The 22,018-nt window shown below is 44.5% G+C and overlaps 1 protein-coding gene and 1 non-coding gene across 5 annotated transcripts in view; one reads left to right on the forward strand and one right to left on the reverse strand.

Annotated features, from left to right (window-relative positions):
* Positions 1 to 18,487, reverse strand: part of OSBPL10 (oxysterol binding protein like 10) — a 305,431-nt gene extending 286,944 nt beyond the window's left edge. For 2 of the 4 annotated variants that reach the window (XM_007516838.3, XM_060180484.1), the window contains exon 1: positions 17,694 to 18,487. In XM_007516838.3, the coding sequence (XP_007516900.1) occupies positions 17,694 to 17,971 (278 nt within the window). In that variant the 5' untranslated portion in view covers positions 17,972 to 18,487. The remainder of the gene's footprint in view (positions 1 to 17,693) is intronic. The other 2 variants (XM_060180485.1, XM_007516830.3) reach the window with 1 other exon arrangement.
* Positions 11,508 to 11,641, forward strand: LOC132535381 (small nucleolar RNA SNORA70). The gene has a single exon (XR_009547161.1). It is a non-coding gene; the product is annotated as a small nucleolar RNA SNORA70 (small nucleolar RNA).
* Positions 18,488 to 22,018: the final 3,531 nt, after the last annotated feature.

The raw sequence follows: 22,018 nt of genomic DNA on the forward strand, positions 1-22,018 counted from the left end.
CTGGACAGCATGTGTAAAGCAACTGATGCTTCCTGGGCCTAAATGTATTCCTTCTCTTTCTGATACTGTGATCACAGTGGCTTGAGAGGCCCTTTGTGAAGTGCTTGCTACAGCCAGTCTCCCCCCTTTACAGTTTCCTGTCTGGCCACGCCTCACACACAACCTGCACTCTAGTTATATCAACGACAATTTGTATCTAAGTGTTTTCTTCCTCAGTCACAGTCCGAGGCCCTTAACACACAGCTTCTCAGTTGAGCTGAACATCCTTATAGGAGAAAAAAAAAAAAAAGAAACTGAGGCACAGAAAGGTTGTCTCAGGCCCCCATGGGTGGTAAAAGCAGAGTCAGGATCCATCTAGATAATTGGACTGCAAGTTCAGAACACTTTTTTCTTTAAGATAGAGACAAAGACAGAGGCAGAGAGAAAGAGAAAGATTGAAAGAGACCACAGCACTTAGCTTTCTTTTCTTTTGTTTTATTTTTTTAATATTTATTTATCCTCTTTTGTTGCCCTTATTGTTTTATTGTTGTAGTTATTGTTGTTACTGATGTTGTTGTTGGATAGGACAGAGAGAAATGGGGAGAGGAGGGGAAGACAGAGAGGGGGAGAGAAAGACAGACACCTGCAGACCTGCTTCATTGCCTGTGAAGCGACTCCCCTGAAGGTGGGGAGCCGGGGCTGGAACCGGGATCCTTATGCTGGTCCTTGCGCTTTGCACCACATGCACTTAACCCACTGTGCCACCGCCCAACTCCCCAGCACTTGGTTTTCTTTCTTTCTTTCCTTCTCTCTATCTTTCTGTCTTTTCTTTCTCTCTGTCTCTCTCTTCCTTTCTTTCTTTTTGCATCTAGGGTTATCACTTGGCTCAGTACAAGTACTTGCGTTGTACACATTGCAAAGCAACACACTACACAAGTGGAGCTGTCACCAGCCCTCTGAACTCTTCTATAACTTTTTTATTGTTACTATTATTAGATAAGAGAAAAAAATGAGAGGGGAAGGAGAAATAGGGAGAGAGAGAACTGCAGTACTGCTTCAACACTTGAGAAGTTTTCCTCCTGCAGGTGGAGACCTGGGACTTGAACCCCTTATTTCCTGTGCATTGTAACATGTGTACTTAACCAGGTGCACCACTACTCAGCCCCTGAACTCTTTCTAAGCCACCAACCAGGCTGACTTCACTACTTTAAGGATCTGGTTGCCATTTCAGGCCAGAGATGATCAAATAATACCTCACAAACTAAATCCAACCCACTGCCTGTTGTACAGAAAGATTTATTAGAGCAGACACACACCCACTCATCTATGGTGGCAGAACTAAGTATCTGGCCCCGCACAGAAAAAGTTTTCTTGCTTCTGTTTCAGACTGTCAGCTCCTTCAGGGAAGGCCTAGTGCTTTTTCCTTCTGCGTTTCCTGCACTTGGCCTAGCATCTGGCAGACACACAAAAGGCACTCAATAATAAGCCCATGGGTTAGGACCATTCCAGCAGGCCTAATTACCAGGGTGGGGGAGCATGTCTGTCTGGGGGCTGATGCTGCCAGATCGCTCAGAATTTGGAGAATCTCCCAATTCTGTCCAGACTGTGCTATCAACCCGTAGGCCTGGGCAAACCATCCTACTGGCTTCCTGGCATTGTCAGCAGTCCGCCACAGCTCCAGAAGGAGCCACTGCAGATCTGCTACCTAATCCACTCAGCTATCCTGAGCTAGGGGTTTCAGTGGAGTCCCCAATCAAATTTTGGGGTCCCCTGAATTCTACTGCTTGAGGGAATACAATCTCCCACACCAGCCTCTTCCACAGTTCACTGGTTGTGGGGTCAGCATTGCAGACTTAACACATCTGGGAATAGACATATTAAAAACCAATGTTAGGTGGGGTCAATGTGGGGCAGCTGATAGAGTACACATAGCAGTTACCATGCACAAGGACCCGGGTTCAAGCCCCCAGCCTCCTGCCTGCAGGAAGGAAGCTTCACGAGATGAGGAATAATGCTGGAAGTGTATGTCCTCTTCTTCTTTTTAACATTTTATTTATTCATTTATTTTGGATGGAGATGAAGAGAAATCTAGAGAGAAGGGGAAGATAGAGTAGGAGAGACACCTGCAACACTGCTTCACCACTTGTGAAGTTTTCCTCCTGCAAGTAGGTACTAGGGGCTTGAACCCAGGTCCTTGCACATGGTAACGTGTGCACTCAGCCTGATATAGCCCCTCTTCTTCTCGATGTCTCTGTCGCTAACCCTCTATCAGAAAGAGAGAAAGGAAGGAAAGAAGGGAGAAAGGGAGGGAGAAAGAAAAGAGAAAGATAGCCACTAGGAATGGTGGCATCATCATGCCAGGAATAGCCCTCGTGGCAAAAGGAAAAGAAAAAGGAAGAAATATATCTGTAAAAACAAACAAAAACCTGGCATTGCTGGAAATAATATAATGATCTATGAAACAGACTTTCATGCCTGAGGCAGCAATAGTCCCAGGTTCAGTCCCTGGCACAGACATAAGCCAGAGATGCGCAATGTTCTAGTTAAAAGAGGAAAGAAATGAGTCCGTTGCCTTTCCCACTCATTATGTTTTTATCACAATATTTGTAGAAAGTTGCCAAGCCACAAGAAAACACAGAGTTCTCTACTACAATACAATAAGAAAGCAATTATTCTCAGCTGAAATGCTGCCTTTAACCTTCAAAAAAACAGGCTTGCAATGAGACTTTGTATAATGTTTCCTAATTTGACCATTAACATTGATAACCATTGTGTGAAGCAAAGCACAAATAAAGCACTTTCTTCCTGAGATGTGACCATATTTGATCCAGTCTGAGTTATCAAACATCAAATTCTGGATATATATATATATATATATTTCTTCTTGGCCAGGGCCCAAATAGCCTCCATCAAGAGCCAGGCAGAAATGCAAAAAACTTCCCACATCTCCGCCATGGTATTTCAATCCTCCTTTCAGGACACAAAGACCTATGGTGTATCATCTCCTCAGTTCTCAAACACCTGCCCATGTGAGCAGACTGTGAGGAACCTCAGGCTGAGCAGCCACTGGAGACGGTCACCCCCAAGTAGATAAAACTAGCACCTGGGTTGCCTGGCAGAGGTGAGAAGAGCAGAGACACTTTCACTATGCTAAGGCTAATGTGTCTAAAGTCCACAAAGTTGCCCATTGGCCTATCTAAAATGCAAGACTGTTGGAGACATACTGTGCACTTCCCTGAGACAGTAGTGCTTAGAGTAACCTTGCAACACTGCAAGTGAATATTATACCACCAAAGAGTTGTGACTCATCCAAGGTTGTGCACAAAAAGGAGGCAAGAGGTCTCCCCAGCTTCACTAGGCTGTGCTTCTACAGATGCCCCTCTCAGAAGAACAATTCTACTTGTGTGAGAATGAGGAAGTCCCTGTTTTCCAGAAGCTGTCCAGAAAGTTATGCACCAGGGAACCCATCCAATCTGGAAAACTCTCTGAGATTGTCTATCTGTCCCTGTCCTATGACCCTGCCATGTCAATTCTAGACCGTGACCCAGGAGAAATGAAAACATGACCACACAAAGATACAAACTGCAGATTTATTCCTAATAGACCCCCAACTGGAAACCATCTAAAATGCCCACCTGTGAGTGAATACATAAACTAACTCTACAGAATGCCTTTTTACTCAACAAGAAGAAGAAATGAATGATATAGTACTGGGAAGACACAGCTCAGAAAACTATGCTAGGCTGAAGAAGCCAGAACTCCAAAAAAGGCATCCTGTATTATTTCATTTATATGAAACTCAAGGACATACAAAACAAATTCATGGTGATAAAACTCCAGAAGGGATTGTAGAAGAAGGGGGATTCACTGGAAAGAAGCACAAAAAAACTTCCTGAGGGAATGAAATATCCTAAGCCTTTTGGGACAGTGGTCACAAGGTGTAAACAGTTGCCAAAACTCATCAAAGAACACCTAAGATCTGCACATTTTATACAGGCTAATTACGCCTTATAAACAAAAGTCCTCAGGCAAATGAGTCATCCTGGTGACACAGAAAATAGAGATGATTATATGATTCCTTCCAAACCTGATTGCTCAGTGGTATTGAAAAGAAACCCTAAAGATTTCTCCATCTGCCTATTCAACAAAAATTAGTTTCACTCACTGACATGAGAAGCAATTTCCCTCATAATATTATCTACTTTACATTTGCCCAAGGGGTCTGTCTAGTAGACAGAGATGAATGAGGTTACCAACTCCCCCTTAACAAGCCCACATAGAATCACATCAGCAACCAGGAAAGAAAGGACTGTCACCATAGCAACCAGTGAAGGGTAGGAAAGGTGGATGAGAAGACAGGTTTTTATGTTTTGTTTTGTTTTGCTTTGCTTTGCTTTGTTTTAATTGTGTGCAGATTGGAGCCTAAGACTTCAGGCATGCCAGCTACAGATGAACCTCTATCCTGACCCAAGTCCAAGAAAAAATATCTTAAAAGCTAGTTACCAGGTGGGGCAGTAGCACACCTTGCGAAGCACAAGCTTTCTGGTTCAAGCCCCCGCTCCCCACCTGCAGGGGAGTCACTTCACAGGTGGTGAAGCATGTCTGCAGGTGTCTATCTTTCTCTCTCCCTCTCTGTCTTCCCCTCTTCTCTCGATTTCGCTCTGTCCTATCCAACAACGACAACAAAATGGAAAGAATGGCCTCAGGGGGTCAGGCGGTGGCACACTGGGTTAAGCGCACATAGTACAAAGCACAAGTTTAAAATGGCCAAGAGCTGTGGATTCATCATGCAGGCATTGAGACTCAGTGATAATCCTAGTGGCAATTAAAAAAAAAAAAAAAAAAAGCCAGCACCACGGGAGTCGGTGGTAGCCCAGCAGGTTAAGCGCACGTGGTACCAAGCACAAGGACCAGCATAAGGATCCCGGTTAGAGCCCCCCAGCTCCCCACCTGCAGGGAAGTTGCTTCACAGGTGGTGAAGCAGGTCTCTCTCCCCCTCTCTGTCTTCTCCATTTCTCTCTGTCCTATCCAACAATGATGACATCAATAGCAACAACAACAATAACTACAACAACAAAACAACAAGAGCAACAAAAGGGAAAAAATAAATAAATATTTTTAAAAACTTTTAAAAAAAGCCACCTTAGACTGTGGACGCTATGATTGTGGTGCCCTCACCCCTAAAGTATTCACGATCACTCCGTGAACATCATTTCCTGTGGCAAAGACTTGCTTTCTTTCTTTCTTTCTTCCTTTCTTTCTTTTTTCTTTTTGATATTTTATTTATTTATTCATGAAGATAAAAGGACAGAGAGAGAAAGAACCATATATCACTCTGGTACATGTGCTGCCGGGGATTGAACTCAGGACCCCATGCTTGAGAATCCAATGCACCCCCTCCCGGACCACAAGACTTGGTATTTCTAGCAGATGTGATGCTGAGCTGAGAAGATCATGGAGATCATCTGTGCAGGCCTCAATGTCACCACAGGAGCCCTTCTAAGAGGGAGGCAAAGGGAGATTGGACACACAGAGAGCAGAAGACAAAGTGAGGACCAAGGTAGAAGCTGGAAGGATGTCATTACAAGCTAAGGAAAATCAGCAGCCACCTGGATCTAGAAGGAAAAAACCTTCCCTTCACATCTCCAGTGAGAGCACAGTTCTGTCAACTCCTTGGTTTCTTGGTTTGAGCCCAGAGGAGCTGAGTTCAGACTTCTGGTCTCCCAGAGAAGATAACTGTCCCTTGTTGCAAACTATCAAGTTGGTAGACATTTGTTAGACTCTAAGAGGAATGAAACTGGAAACAGCTACCTGTAGCAACTCAAACTTCTAAATACTCAGATCTGTAAAAGCCACTGCTTTTCTGATTTCCACATTAAAAATAAGAATTGTTTAGCAACACAAAAATAAGAGGGGTTAGAGAGATAGCTCCGTAGGCTTATCTATACTGACGTGTGTGTGTGTGTGTGTGTGTGTGTGTGTGTGTGTGTGTGTGTGTGTGTGTGTGTAGGTCGCTCAAGCAGGGTTTCTCCTGCCCTTCTACCTGAATGAAGCAAGTGCTCTTCAACAAACATTTTTCAGAAAAATGCTCAAAATTATTGATTATCAGTTAAATGCAATAAAGGGATAAAGAAATAACTCTTTACATCTGAAAAGACTGAAGAGCAGGGGAGATAGCACAATGGTTATGCAAAGAGACTCTCAAGACTGAGGCTCCAAATTCCCAGGTTCAATCCCCTACACATCAACATAAATCACAGCTCAATTGTGCTGTGGTAAGAAAAGGAAAAAAAAAAAAAAAAACAGAAAGCTGTGTTGTCAAGGATGGGGCTGGTGGGGAGCCTTCTATACTGTTGGTGAGAATGTAAATTGGTCCAATCCCTGTGGTACACAGTCTGGAGACCTCTCAGAATCTAGACATGGATCTATCCTATGACCCAGGAATGTCTCTTCTAAGGATTTATTCAAAGAAAGTAAAAAAAAAAAACAAACACCTACCCAAAGAGCTATCTGTAGACTCCTGTTCACAGCAACACAATTTTTAATAGCCCACATTTGGATTCAATCCAGATGCCCAACGACAGATGAATGGCTAAGAAAACACAGTGAACTACTAGTCAGCTGTTTAAACTAATGAAGTCTTCTCCCCCACTTTATCTTGGATGAATCTCAAAAGAATCATGTTAAGTAAGATAAGTCTGATGAAGAACGATGAATATCAGGTATCTCACTCATAGGGAGAACTTAAGAAACAAGGCAAGAAATAGAAAACACAAGGTGAAACTTGGACTGGACGTGGCATATATATCAAAGGAAAAGACCCTGGGGAAGGAGGGCACCAGAGAGGGCAGAAAGGATGTTGGGTACCTGGTGTATGGTTGCAGGAAAGGACCTAGGTTGGATAATGGAGTAGTGTGCTTGTAATAGGAGTATCACAAGTATAAGAACAACTGTACTCAAGTGTCAAAACTATAGTATAAATCAGTATCACACATGCACACCAATAAAATTAAAAAGGAAAAAGTGGGTGGTGACACACTTGGTCTAGCACATGCACATGTTACCATGTTCAAGGACCCGAGTTTAAGCCCCTGGTCCCCACGTGTAGGGGCAAAGCTTGCAACTGGTGAAACTGGGCTTCAGGTTTCTTTCTGTCTCTCTCCCTCTCTATCTTCCCTTTCCATCTCAATTTCTGGCTATCTCAATCTAATAAATAAATGAAGATGATAAATAAAATAAATTAAATAAATCAGTTTTTTTTTAAAGTGGCCTAGAGCAGTGACACTGTGCTGGTTCCACTAAAATAAAAGAAACAAGACAGTCATAGGAGGTGAAATGGCAAGTTAGACCAAAGATGCCCACCACATGTGTACACACATCCACCAATAGAACTGTAGCCAGAATATAAAATTGAATTCTTCCAAGTTAAAAAGAAAAAAGGCAGAGACACTCCAATCCGTAAGTGGACAGAAACAAGATTCCCATAGCCTCTCACCAAACATAGAGTCCAGATGGCCAGAGGACACACAAAAAAGACACAAAACTTCATGAGTCATCAGGGGAAGGCAAATTAAAACTACAGTGAGATTAAATGAAAACAAATACCAATCCTGGATGAGGACACCAGACTCATGTACTGAAATGGCCACTCTGGAAGAGCCAAAAGAAACTGGCAAGAATTCAAGTCTCCATCTACCAGAGTTTTAAATGTACTTGGCATATTCACACAATGAAATACCAAGTAGCAGTAGTAAACATACCACAACTATACACAGGGACTAGGGCTGGGAGATAACTCACTCAGGACAGCGCGCGCAGCGCACGCACAAGCAAGCACAAGCAAGCACACGCACATGCGCGCGCGCGCGCGCGCGCGCGCGCGCACACACACACACACACACACACACACACACACTACCGTGTTTGAGGACCCAAGTTCGAGCCCCCACCATTACAAAGAGCACCTCACCTTTTCCTTCTCTGTTTCTCTCTACAGGAAATAAGAAGGGAGGAATAAAGACTGCCAGGAGTGGTAGAATCATGAATGCACAAAGCGTCACTGGGCAAAAAGGAAGGATAATGTTTGCAAACAATAGTAAGTAAAAGAATTCAAGCACAAAAGATCACACAACACAAAGTTCAAGGAGAAGCCGAACTAATCTAGGGAACAAGAGGGCAGAGCAGCAGATGCCTTATGGAACTAGCAGGGGTGCATTGGGGTGGCTGCCTTTTTTTTTTCTTGATCTGAGTGTGTGTTGTTTATGAAAATTCACTGAACTATGCTCACTTGTAATTGTGTATGATTCTGAATTTACGTTAGATTTGAAATTCACCTTCCAGCATGCTTGAGCTCCCAGAGGCTCCAGACTGAATTCTCAGCTCCACTATAAGCCAGAGCTAAATAGCTAAATAGTGCTGTGTATGTATGTGATTTAAAAAATACAAGTTTTAAAATGATCCTCCAATGCTCAGTTATTTGGAGACAAGATAAAAAGACATGAATAAGGGGGTTGGGTGGTAGTGCAGTGGGGCGCCTAGCGCAAGGACCGGCGTAAGGATCCCCGGTCGAGCCCCAGGCTCCCCACCTGCAGGGGAGTCACTTCACAGGCGGTGAAGCAGGTCTGCAGGTGCCTATATTTCTCTCCCCCTTTCTGTCTTCCCCTCCTCTCTCCATTTCTCTCTGTTCTATCCAACAACAACATCAATAACAACAATAATAATCACAATAACGATAAAAAAGGGCAACAAAAAAGAAAAAAATTTTTTTAAAAAGACATGAATAAAGGAGCAGGTGGATATGCACCTGGTTGAGCACGCATGTCACCATGTGTAAAGACCTGGGCTCAAACACCCAGTCTCCATCTATAGGGGGAGCTTCACAAGCGGTTATAAGTATCTCTCTTTCTCTCTTCCTATCTCTCCCTCTTCCCTCGATTTCTCTTTTTTCCATCAAATGAAAGAAAAAGAAATAACCGGGAGTCGGGCTGTAGCGCAGCAGGTTAAGCGCAGGTGGCGCAAAGCACAAGGACCGACATAAGAATCCCGGTTCGAACCCCGGCTCCCCACCTGCAGGGGAGTCGCTTCACAGGCGGTGAAGCAGGTTTGCAGGTGTCTATCTTTCTCTCCTCCTCTCTGTCTTCCCATCCTCTCTCCATTTCTCTCTGTCCTATCCAACAATGACGACAACCACAATAATAACTACAACAATAAAAAAACAAGGGCAACAAAAGGGAATACATAAATAAAATAAATATTAAAAAAAAAAAAGAAAAAGAAATAACCACCAGAAGTAACAGATTTGTCTTGCAGACACCCTGCTCCAGAGATAACCCTGATGGTAACTAAATTTTAAAAAAAATTTTTTTTTTCAAAAGGCATGAATTCTGCACTATTCCAGCCTTCAGGTCCATGATTGGTCAACAATTTGTCTGGCTTTGTATGTTAACTCTCTTTTCAGCCACCAGGTTCCAGATGTTAGCATGATGCCAAACAGACTTCCCTGGACAGACAACCCCACCAATGTGCCTTGGAGCTCCGCTTCCCCAGAGCCCTTCCCCACTAGGGAAAGAGAGAGACAAGCTGGGAGTATGGATCAACCTGTCAACGCCCATGTTCAGCGGGGAAGCAATTACAGAAGCCAGACCTTCCATCTTCTGCATCCCACAATGACCTTGGGTCCATACTCCCAGAGGGTTAAAGAACAGGAAAGCTATCAGGGGAGGGGATGGGATACGGAGAGCTGGTGGTGGGAATTGTGTGGAGTTGTACCCCTCTTATCCTATGGTTTTGTTAATGTCTCCTTTTTATAAATAAATTTTTAAGAAACTATTAAAAAGGCATAAATAATTTTCCTTTTCTCAACAATTTTTTCAAATGGTGTAATGGATACAACATCAATTTAGGAGAAAAAAGATAAGGGTAAAGAGAAGAAAATAAAAATCCCCCATAAATCCCACTAGCCAAGGAGAACCATGGTAACCATTTGGCATAAACTTCCTCAAATACACCTACATGCTAAAAAGGAGATAGAATCCTGCAGGAAGTGGTTAACACAAAGGAAGTATCAACAAATATTCTGAACCATAGTGAATAAATCATATTACATATGCACCATTCTATGATATATACACTATAACCTAGAAAACCGTCCCTTCATTATTACTATCAATGAAGCAATCTAATGTCCCTAAGATATGACATGGGGAGTCAGGCGGTAGCTCAGCGGGTTAAGTGCACGTGGCACAAAGCGCAAGGGCTGGCGGAAGGATCCTGGTTCGAGGCCCCGGCTGCCCACCTGCAGAGGAGTTGCTTCACAGGCGGTGAAGCAGGTCTGCAGGTGTCTTATCTTTCTCTCTCCCTCTCTGTCTTCCCCTCCTCTCTCCATTTCTCTCTGTCCTATCCAACAATGACAACATCAATAATAACAACAATAGTAACTACAACAATTAAAAAAAAAAAAGGGCAACAACAACAACAAAAAAGAGATATGACATGAGCAGGTCCAGAACAATCTGGTAACCTAAACAGCAAGATGACTGCTTCCTAAGTATACCAAGGCAAGAACACAAATCCAGAGCAGTGATTTTCAGCCCTCGCATCACCTCTGAAATTACTGGACTGCTCAAAAAGTAAGTATTTTAATTCAGTGTGATTTCAGAAGTGAATATAGGCCCTGAATGATGTATCTAAATGGGTCACATGTTGCCCAACCCCCCTAGAAATCACTGCTAAACTCTGCATTCTCAAGGCATATTGTTAGTGCAGATTAAATCAAAAGCAAGCGCTGAGTAGTTGGTCACGAAAGCCTCACACTGAGTGGGTTGTGGTGCATCCTGAGGGTAGGGTAGACATGGCACAAAAGTCAGATTTCCTAGCCCAGAAGACAAGGTTGTAGAGAGCGGGGCAAGTGATAAATGTATTAACATAAGGACTAGGATATGAGCAGGCAATCAAGAATTAATGATAGTAATAAGCATTGGTCAAAACAGAAAAAAACTTGGTTTGACATCTTCTTGGTTGTTCATTTTTCTTATTTGCTTAATATGACTGAAGCGTGTGTGTGTGTGTGACCTTGCTCTAATCCAATAGTAGACAAGACAGACAAAACTGTTCTTTTCTGTCCTCAGGTTGCTCCCCCAGAGATACAAAAGAGAACCAAGGAGCATAGCAGAGAGTATTTCGTAGTAGAATCAAACAGAGAAGGAAGATAAGGATGGACTCAAGGTAGAGAAGAGAGTTAAATCACCTCTCATAGACTCATCTGAAAATGTTTGGTTTAGAGCCAGGCACTGGTGCACCTGGTAGAGCAAACATGTTACAATGTGCAAGGACCTAGGTTCAAACACGTCCCCCGCTCACCCCAAGCCCCCTTGTCCCTATCTGCAAGGGGGAAGCTTCAGAAGCAGTGAAGCAGTGCTGTAGGTGTGTCTCTTCCTCTCTCCTCTATCTCTCCTACTTTCTCAATTTCTCTGTCTCAGTCTTCTAAATAAGAATTAAGAAAGTAAAGAAGAAATTAAAAAAAAAAAGATCTGCAGCCAATTAAGCCGACCGTGTTGCCCTCCCCATGGTGCCTGGTGTGCAGTGGCTGCAGACAGCAGCCTCCTGGGTAGTGTATGCAGCCTGTTGCTTGTATAGGCTGCCCTAAGGGACCCTGGAGACAGCCCTTCCTGCTCTGTGTTCATTTTATGCCTGATCTCCTGCTCTCCCTAACTTTATGCTCCAGACGGGGATGCGAGGTGCTTTTGGAAGCCCCAGGGCACCATGGCCAGAGTCCACATTGGCCAGGTCATCATGTCCATCGGCACCAAGCTGCAAAACAAAGAGCATGTGATCGAGGCCCTGCGTGCAGGGCCAAGTTCAAGTTCCCTGGACGCAAGAAGATCCACATCTCCAAGAAGTGGGGCTTCACCAAGTTTAAAACAGATGAATTTGAAGACATGGTGGCTGAAAAGCGCCTCATTCCAGACGGCTGTGGAGTCAAATACATCCCCAACCGCGGTCCCCTGGACAAGTGGCAGGCCCTGCACTCCTGAGAGCCTCAGAGGTGTCCCTTAATCAATGACAATAAATCAAAATCATGATTATCTTAAAAAAAAAAAAAAAGAAAAGAAAATGTTTGGTTCCAAGTTTTCAAGTGGTCTGGCTAAAATGAAGTACTATCTCTCCAATTCTGAGATAATTATGTTAATGTGGCCCCCAAAGTAACCACGGCATTCAGAAAGCAAACCAAGATCCTTATGTACCAACAAGAGTCTACTCAAAGAGAAGCAAATGGAAACTCTATCCAGTAACGCCTACCACTTTTCCAGATCCTGCTAAACACCAGTGGCCTCTTTTAACCCTCACACTGAAATGAGAATAGTGACATTCTTGTCACCACTTAACATTTGAGAACATGGGAACCAAGAGCAACTAAGGAACTGGCCTAAAGAGACCTGTGCTCAGTGCCAGTGTTGGGATTTGACCCAAAGTCCCTCCACTCTCATCTCCCAAATAAATGCCCACTGGTGGGTGAAGAGTTTCTTTCATCAACACTTAAGTTTCTTATTCTACTCAAAATTTACCTTTTAGCATTTTACTAACTCCACCAGTCATCAGAAAAAGAATTGGAGGCATATCCGACATTAGCAATGTCTTTTTTTCTCCAAATAGAAAAAAGTGAAGACCCTCAACTACTTGAGCTCCACTTCCGAGATCCCATCAGAAATTAGATCCTGGGGCCAGGCAGTGGTGCGCCTGGTTGAGTGCACATTGCAGTGTACAAGGACCCAGGTTCAAGTCCCCGGTCCCCACCTGCAGGGGGAAAGTTTCACGAGAGGTGAAGCAGGGCTGCAGATGTCTGTCTGTGTTTCTGTCTCTCTATCCCACCCTTCCTTCTCGATTTCTGGCTGTCTCTATCCAATAAATAAATAAAGATCATTTTAAAAAAATAAAAAGAAAATTAAAAGATAATTTTAAAAAATAAGAAGAAATTAGATCCTAGGAGGCCAGGCAGTGGCACACCCAGCTGAGCACACAAGGACCTGGGGGGGGGGGGCACGCTCCACAAGCAGTGAAGCAAGTTTGCCGGTGTCTTTTTCTTCTCTTATTCCCCCCTCCCCTCTCAATCTGTCTTATCTAGTAAGAAATAAAGGGGGAAAATAGGAAAAATGGCTGCAGGGAGTGGTGGATTCGTAGGCACGGAGCCTCAGCAATAGTCCTGCTGGAGTAAAGGGGGGAGAAAGGAGAAAGAAACAAAGAGATTAGATCCTTAAACAGATGACACTGTGAGTTACCCCAACCCAGACAGCATCACCTTCCTGACTAAAACCCTTCTGGGCAACCAGAAGACTGTTTTCAATTCTTCCTCTGGTCTACCTGGCACCCTGTGACCTGGCACTGACTTGCTTCCTCAAGTTCTTTTGGGATCCACTCGGCCCCCTGGTTCACTCTACATGAAAAGCAAAAACTGGGTGAAAAGATAATGCTCTAGATTAAAATGTGAATAGCAGGAAAGACAAATAAAGCTCTAGGTTAAAATGTGAATAGCAGTAAAGACACTTGATTCACACAAAGTTATTTCCTTTATTTCATCATTTAAGGGCATTACACATAGCACCTACCACATTCTAAGGGGTGTATGTGTTTTGCTAATTTATTTAGGTGCATTCAGTCTTTTAAATTGTCTCAGAAGTCTGTCTTATGCTAATATAACTACTTTTTTTTATCCTCTCTTGTTTTGGTTTGGTTTGCAGGACTAGGAACAAACATGCACAATACCACTGGCTAAGAAGCCTCCCTGTGGTCAAATGTTTTATTTATTTATTTATTTATTTTTGAGAAAGAAAGACACCACAGTATGTACCCCTTCAACCTCCATAAAATTCCCCCACACATGGCCCATGGTGCTCCCCTATGGTCCTAGGGCTCAAACACAGCATGTACATCAGGTAGGCACTTCCTAGTTGACCTAGCTGAAATATTTTCTTACATAACTGCAACAGTGAATTACAGAAACCTGAGTGCTCATTTCCCCCATGCTCTGAAGATCTTACACTCTTGCAGTCAATGCATGTGTTTTATTTTATTTCTTTGTTCTACCAGAGCACTGCTCAACTCTGATTTATGCTGGTGCAGGGGATTAAACCTAAAACTTTGGAGCCTCAGGCATTTAAGAATCTCTTTGTATAACCATTATCCTAGCACCCCATATATGAGTGCTTAAACCAAGTGTTCCAGACCTAATCTCAGTGTGTCCCAGACATGACCTCTCATTATGCCATTTATTTCTTTAATAGTTTATTTTGTTTTATTTATTTATTACTTGATAGGACAGAGAGAAACTGACAGGGAAGGGGAATAGAGCAGGAGAAAGAGACAGGAAGACACCTAGAGCTCTGCTTCATCTCTCATAAGGATTTAACCCTGCAGGTGGAGATCAGGGGCATGAACCCGGTTCTTTGCACATAGTAAATGTGCACTGAACCAGGTGTGCCACCACTTGGCCTTACAACATTATGCCATTTATTTTGTGTCTGGCCCAAACTGTCTTCCTAAAGTCACAGTGAGTGGGTTGACAGTGCTACAAATAAAGACAGAATAAGCTTTCCAGCAACCTCAGGACACAGAGGGAACAAAAAGTTCAGCTGGTGACTAGTGTTAAGTCCTGAAAGCTTTAAGGCTAGAGACTTGTCTTAAACTGCAGATAATTTACAGAAGATAACATGCGACCACAAAATTATGTTAACATGAATCTATCAGCTCACTGATCTGCAGTAAGGCATCATTATCCTCCCTCTCCCACCCTGACTAGGAAAGGATGGGCTTCTCCTGCTTTATAATTCCGTGTCTCCTCCACTACTTCAACAGAAGATGTCCATAGGTTTTGTTTGTTTGTTTGTTTGTTTGTTTGTTTTGCCTCCAGGATTATTGCTGGGGCTCAGTGCCTGCACCATGAATCAACTGCTTCTGGAGGCCATTTCCCCCCCTTTTGTTGCCCTTGTTGTAGCCTTGTTGTGGTTATTGTTGTTATTGTTGATGTTGTTCATTGTTGGATACGACAGAGGGAAATGGAGAGAGGAAGGGAAGACAGAGAGGGGTAGAGAATTACAGACACCTGCAGACCTGCTTCACCACCTGTGAAGCGACTCCCCTGTAGGTGGGGAGCCGAGGGCTCGAACCTGGATCCTTACACCGGTCCTTGCACTTTGCACCACATTCACTTAACCCGCTGTGCCACCGCCCGACCCCCTGTCCATAGTAGCTCTAGCAGTTAGAACAGTACCTGGCACATAGTAGGCCCTCTGAATGAAATAGCCTCTGAATAAAATGCTGAACAAATAAAAAGATTCTCCAGGTTTCTATCTGTCCTCTCTTCTCTTTCTTTCAAAGAAGATCCCTTGCAAAGGCAGAAGTGTGCAAACACAGAACCTATTCTGGTCTTTAACTTCAGCCAATTACCAAAGAAACAAGACAAAACAGAAAAACAAACAAACAAGCTTCATATTTGCAGTGTCCACTTTTCCCAAAGAACACACAACAGCCACCAAGAATGTCAACTATTTTCCCATCACTTCTAGATTCAACCAGTAATTATTTCCTTAAACACCTGATGGGCAACAAACACTGAGATAGAAACACAGTTCCTCCCGCAAAGACATTAGGCTTAGAAAGCAACCAGGCTTTTAAAGTTGGTGGCAGATTTATAAAACTGTGAGTCTACTTTGTAAAGACACCAACTGGCAGACACTAATAAACAACAGTAAACAAAATCAATAAAGAGACCTCAGTAATGCACACCTAGCCGCATTTCACCTCGGCAGCCTGCAACCATCTAGGTGATGTTCTTATCATTTTTACTGGTTATTATTAGTAACTTTACCTCTTCCTCTCAATCTGGCCTCCAACCTAAATTCCCCAGTAGATTTTAAATTATACAAAAACATGAGTTACTCCAATTCCTCCTAAATCCACTCCAAAGAACAAAAATCCCTTAATATACACTGCAGGTAAAATGCCATCCCCAAGTAAAATAACTGTAATCTGGGTAAAATCCCTATCTGTGGGTGGAGAGTGAGGGTAGGGGTAATATATTAAAAGTGATTGCCCAAGCACAAATAAAACGTTGCCACTGACAAGGTTACTTCACGTGCCATTTACAAGACAATTCCCAAGAACTGAAAGCAGATTCAGTCACCTCTCTCATATCCCCCACACTCTACCTATTCTTTTTCTGCCTTAATAACTAAATGGCAAAGGGTAAAAGTAAGAGCAGACACTGAGCTACATTGAGAATTGAAAAGATTTAAAAGTTAAAGTGCAACTTCCACCAACATAGTAACAGATCTCCAAGGAAACCCAGTGGCTAGGCAAGTTCTCTATAGCACCAATATGGAATATTGGTGCTATAGAGAACCTATATACCTCTATACTTAGGTATTCATCTTCCTCCTAGTTGATTCCTATAAATAACTGCCTGCTACTATTCTGCTAGAAGCGGTCTAAATCTTCCCAAACAATCTGCAGGGAGATAGCCAAGTAATCTAGTTTAACCCCAGGCAACGTGTGTGATTCACATTTCACAAGTATCCTTAAAAGAACCCCAAGAGTCCTAATATCCAAGGGTTATTAAAGGCAGGACAGAAGAGCTCATCCACAACTTCTTTAAAAAAAAAAAAAAAAAATCAGTGGTGTAGAAAGCACAATGGTTATACAAAGTGACTCTTATGCCTGAGGCTCAATCCCCACCACCAACAAAAACCAGAGCTGAGTAGTGCTCTGGTTAAAAAAAAAAAAAAACACCTAAGTTAAAAAACATAAACAGCAGCGTCCCCTACATATACTCCCTCCAAATCAGCCTCACTGAGGTAGCCCACGCACTATTACCCCCTCCAAATGCTCTCTGGAAGCCCCATCCCGACACCCATCCTAACAATTATCCATAACTAAGACTTCCCAACGCTCAGGGTACAGTGAGCAGGAAACTAAGCCAACGGGGGATAATCAGAATAACTAAGTGGCACACAGCCCACTTCGAAAGAGAAGAGGGTGTTAAAATAACAACTAAACTTCCGTGGCAGAGATTGGAGATACCAAACCAACAACTAGGAATAGTGTGTGTGTGGGGGGGGATTTTGCGTGCCGGAAGGTGCTGAGGATGAGTGTCTGGGTTCTCTCTGTGTGTGTGTGTGTGTGTATATATATATATATATGTGTGTGTGTGTGTGTGTGTGTGTGTGTGTGTGTGTGTGTATGTATGTATGTGTGTATATATATGTATATATATATGTATATATACATACTTAAGTTTCTAATGTATACGCTGTGGAGAGAAGTGCCTTGGAGGGCCCAGACCGATCAAGGCTTTTTCCCCGGTGCAGAAAGCACGCCCCCTCTGTCTCCCTCTCGTAGCCTCTACGGAGGGGTGCGGGAAATCGCCGGCTTGCAGGGCCCGGGGACCTGCGCGCTCCTCCCGCCACTCTGGTAGCCGCAAGAAGCCACAAGGACAAGCAGGGCTCGCAGCTCCGGCCGGGCCACTAAGGTGAGGTCCTGGCTTGACAAGCGAGCTTCACGGGGGGGGGGGGGGGGGGCCGGGACCCGAGAGGCGCGCGCCGAGGCGGGCGGCGGGCACCCTGCACCCTGCACCCTGCACGCGGTTAGGCGGCGCGCGCCTCACACCCCGCGCGGGGAGGGCGCGAGCGAGGGGCGCGCGGCGGCGCGGGCGGCGGGCGCGTTACCTGTTCTGCCAGCCCTGGAGGAGGTTGGTGTATTTGCTGAGCACGCCCTCGAGCGCCGGCTCCCTCCTGCGGCCGCCTCCTCCGGACGGGCTAGCGGCCACCGAGCCCGGGCTGCTGCGGCTGCCCCCGGCACCCAGCACGGCCCCGGCTGACCGGCCGGAGACCCCCCGGCTCGCCAGGGAGCAGGAGGGCGAGGAGCCCGCCGAGGTGGCGCGGCTGCTGCTGCGGCTGCTGCTGTTGCTGCCCCCGCCGTCTGCGCCCTGGGCCGCCCTCTCCATGGTCCGTGCGCGCCCGGGACGCGGGTGCCCGCCGCGGTGGCGGCCCGGGCACTGGGGCTCCTGAGGCAGCGGCGACTGCTACAGCTCCGGGGCCCGCGCCTGGCTGTTCTAAATCCCCGGGAAATGCCTGACTCATACAGGAGGAAGAGGAGGAGGAGGAGAGCTGGGAAGAAAGCCAAAGAGGCTGGATGCAGTTGCGGCCGCCCCTCCTCCCTCCGAGGCTGGCCCCAGCCCCTCCTTCCGCACTAGTTTCCCCGGCAAGTTCGGAGAGGGAGGCCGGCTTCGAGAGCCTTCCTCCCGTTCCTCCTCCTTTTCTCCTCCGTCGTGTCGTGTCGTGTCGTGTCGTGTCGTGTCCCCGCTGCTGCGGTGCTTCGGGGCGCCGAGCCGCAGGGTGGGCACGCCCTGAATCCACGCCCTGTCACCCTTCACATTCCTTCTGCCGCCCCCTCTCGGAGCCGAAGGGGCGAAAAGGGAATCACCGCGCGTCACTCCCTGCCCCCAGACCACCTCGGGACCTGGAGGGAGAAGTGGCCCCACCCATCTCATCCACCCGGATATGGACCCGCCCGGTCTAATACGGGCTCACATGCCCGGTGCTCTCTGTCTTCTGTGAGCCAGGCACAGATTCAGGGTAACCTGGAAATGAAGCTCCCTGGCAGAGCCAAGTAGCCCGGCAGCGAGGGCTTCCGGGATGTCCTGGAATTGGGGTGGAGAGGGGAGGGCGGGTGGTTCTCATTAGGTTGCTCACGGGGGCATTGTCACGCATCGGATTTGGGATAAATGCATAATGAACACCAGGGCCGAGCAGAAGCGAGGCAGAGAACTCTCAGGTTACTGCAAGCGCCTGTGTCCATTAGCCAAGGCGGCTGCTCTCGTCTCACCCTAAAGCCTTCTCTGATGGCCACACTTAAACCTCTCCAGACACTCACTACTTACTCCTAAGCAAACAGCACCAAGCACTTGGGAGAGACTGAAACCGCTAGGACTGTTCTCAGCAATTCCTGTTCTAAGACCCCACTGCATTTACAAAAACAGTTAAGATTTCTCTGCGTTAGCTGTAACTTCTGTCCCCATCCCACCCAAGAGACGCTGCACTGCAACTACATTTTAAATTCTAAAATCATTGCACGTTGGCAAAAGTAGTCAGGTTTGCATTCCCTCCAGCTCATTAATGATTTGGATAGACATAAAAAGCCAAAGCAATCTGGAAGTTTCTAAAATTGGTTTAAAATAGCTTTAAGAAGCACACGTGTTCATGCACACAAAGAAAACAAAGACAAAAGTTGATAGGTGATCCCTATCTAAATGGTTTTCAAACCCATAAAGCAGATAAATAATTCAACAGTTAAAAAAAAAACCTACTAAATGGAACGGTCTGCTCTCCTGGGGACAGCTCCCCACACCTGACCCCTTTCTAACTTTATATCCTACTAGGATGCTTTCAGAGATGGTTTAGTGTTAGCAATTTTGATGGAGAAACTTCTGGGGGGGGGCGGTGAGAAGTGGTTGCACCCCTGAATAAATCACAATTCCAGCTACCTGCACAGTGGAAAGGAAGGCAGAAGAATCCACCCAAAGAGATTACATAGTAAACCAACTTTGACAGCAGAACTGGTTTCTTGTCTATGATCTTGATCAAGTTCTGTTCTCTCTCTTTCTCTTGTTTGCTTGTCTCACTGGCCATTTCACTGCTCCAGGCTATTTTACAGGTAGAGAGAGAAGGAGAGAGAAAGACAACACAGCACTACAGCTTCCCCTGTTGCTGTGAGACCAAGCTCCAAATCTGGTCTCTGACATGGCAAAAGTAAATGCCCTCCCAGGTGAACTGTCTTGCCAGTCCATGTTACATCTGATAGCTTTGGTTTTTTTCAGCTGCCACTTGGGACTAGTAATAACACCAAGTATGATAAACTGTGTGAGAATGTTTATTCGATCCAAGAATTTATGGCCTTTTCCTGTGGTCAGAATATCTTCCCTCTACAGTGACCTCACACTTAGCTATGGAATTGGTCTAACTGGTAAAATATGAACAGGTAAACATAGGACGATTACAAACATAAGATTTCTTGTGGTGCTGCCATCTCCCAGTTTTCCGTCTACCAGGTTAATGGCATGTTCCAGATAAATGTGCTTCTTCACATTTGAGTCCTAGAATGAGGACACATGAAGAATACAAAAGAGCCAAAGTCATTTTGGGCATTTCACATGTACAAAATGCTTACTATGAGCCATTCATGTTGCTGTGAGACTTTAGGAATTATTTTGTACTACAGCACACCTTTACTTAAACCAACCACTCAATATGTGAGTATTCATGCAATCACTCATTGATGTAAAGACTGTGAAAAGCTAGGTTCATATGAAACTAAAAAAATGTCGGGGGGGGGGCAGGTGGTGATGCACCAGGTAGAGCACATTTGTTACAATGTGCAGAGGCCCAGGTTCAAACCCATGGTCCCCTGTGTAACTGACTTCAAGTATTCAATGCAGGGACAATTAATTCCTCAAAGACTCAAGTCTGGTCTTTTGAGAAGCCTGGGTTGGCTGAACTTTGATGACTTATGGCCTGAAGAAGGACTTCTTGTGGTGTAGACTGAGTTGACTGTCTTTTACTAGTTACAAGATACATCAAAGGAAGTTTGAGACAGCTTAAATTAATAACATAGAGAATAGTTTGTTTAAGGGAAACCGATGAAGTAAAGTAAGTCTGCATAGGGAACTTATAAGTGGTGTTAAAACCATAAAAGCCTCTTTTTAAAAAGAATTTATTTATTAATTAATGAGAAAGATAGGAGAGAGAAAGAAACAGACATCACTCTGGTACATGTGCTGCTGGGGATTGTACTCATGCTTGAGAATCCACTGCTTTATCCACTGCACCACCTCCCAGACCACAAAAGCCTCTTCTCAATAACATTTTTTAAAGGTCTCTCCAAATTAGTACTCGTAAAAGAATTATGTCAGCAGAACTTAGGGCTGCAGTGGCTAGCAAATCAGTATTCCTTCATTCACATCAGGTATCAAGTTGGCTATGACCTGGAGCTTTGACATCCACTGACACCTGTTAGTGTTTGAGAAGTTACAGATCTCTGCGGGCCATGCAGAATAATTAGGCTATGAACTGCACAAGCCTATGGCAAGTACAAGCCTGGCATAATGATATAGATTTTCTGGACATGTCCTATTTATCCATAGTCCCCTTCTACAGGAGGGAAACTTCACAAGTGGTGAAGCAATACTGTATGTGTCCTTCTGTCTCTCACCCTCTATCACTCCCTCCCCTCAAAAATTCTCAATCTCTATCCAAAATAATAATAATAATAATACATTTTATTGGCAGTCATTTATATATCAAAACAACACCCTCTTATGAGACTGTAACTACCTTAAACATCTGCTAAAAGAAAAGTGCTGCCATTTTTTTTTTTTTTTTGTCCTGTCAAAACCCTAACAGCACTACTCTGTGCTGCCTGGCCATTCTGTAACTGGATGAGATAGTAAAACAGATTCTCACCCTTGGACCAAAGAATTGAGATCCTGTGAACTATTGAGTTGGGGGAAGAGGGCGTGGGCAGCAGAAAGAATTAAAGGCAGCGTCTTTCTTTGGTTATTGACTCGAAATAACAAAATATCCCAGCAGAAACATGTTTCTCATAATTCTGATGGCCAGAAGTCTGAATTCTCTTCCAGGTCCCTGACTTAACACTGTATCCTCACATCTGGGCAGCTCTATGAGGTCTCCTTTTTATATATATATATATTTTTTTAATAATTTATTTCTTTATTGGGGAATTAATGTTTTACATTCAACAGTAAATACAATAGTTTGTACATGCATAACATTCCCCAGATTCCCATTTAACAATACAACCCCCACTATGTCATTCATCATCTTTCATGGACCTGTATTCTCCCCCAGAGTCTTTTACTTTGGTGTAATACTCCAATTCCATTTCAGGTTCGACTTGTGTTTTCTTTTCTAATCTTGTTTTTCAACTTCGGCCTGAGGAGGTCTCCTTTATAATCACGCTAATCCCATTCTTGAGG

This window comes from Erinaceus europaeus, chromosome 21 (genome assembly GCF_950295315.1).
Source record: "Erinaceus europaeus chromosome 21, mEriEur2.1, whole genome shotgun sequence".
Lineage (NCBI taxonomy): Eukaryota > Metazoa > Chordata > Mammalia > Eulipotyphla > Erinaceidae > Erinaceus > Erinaceus europaeus.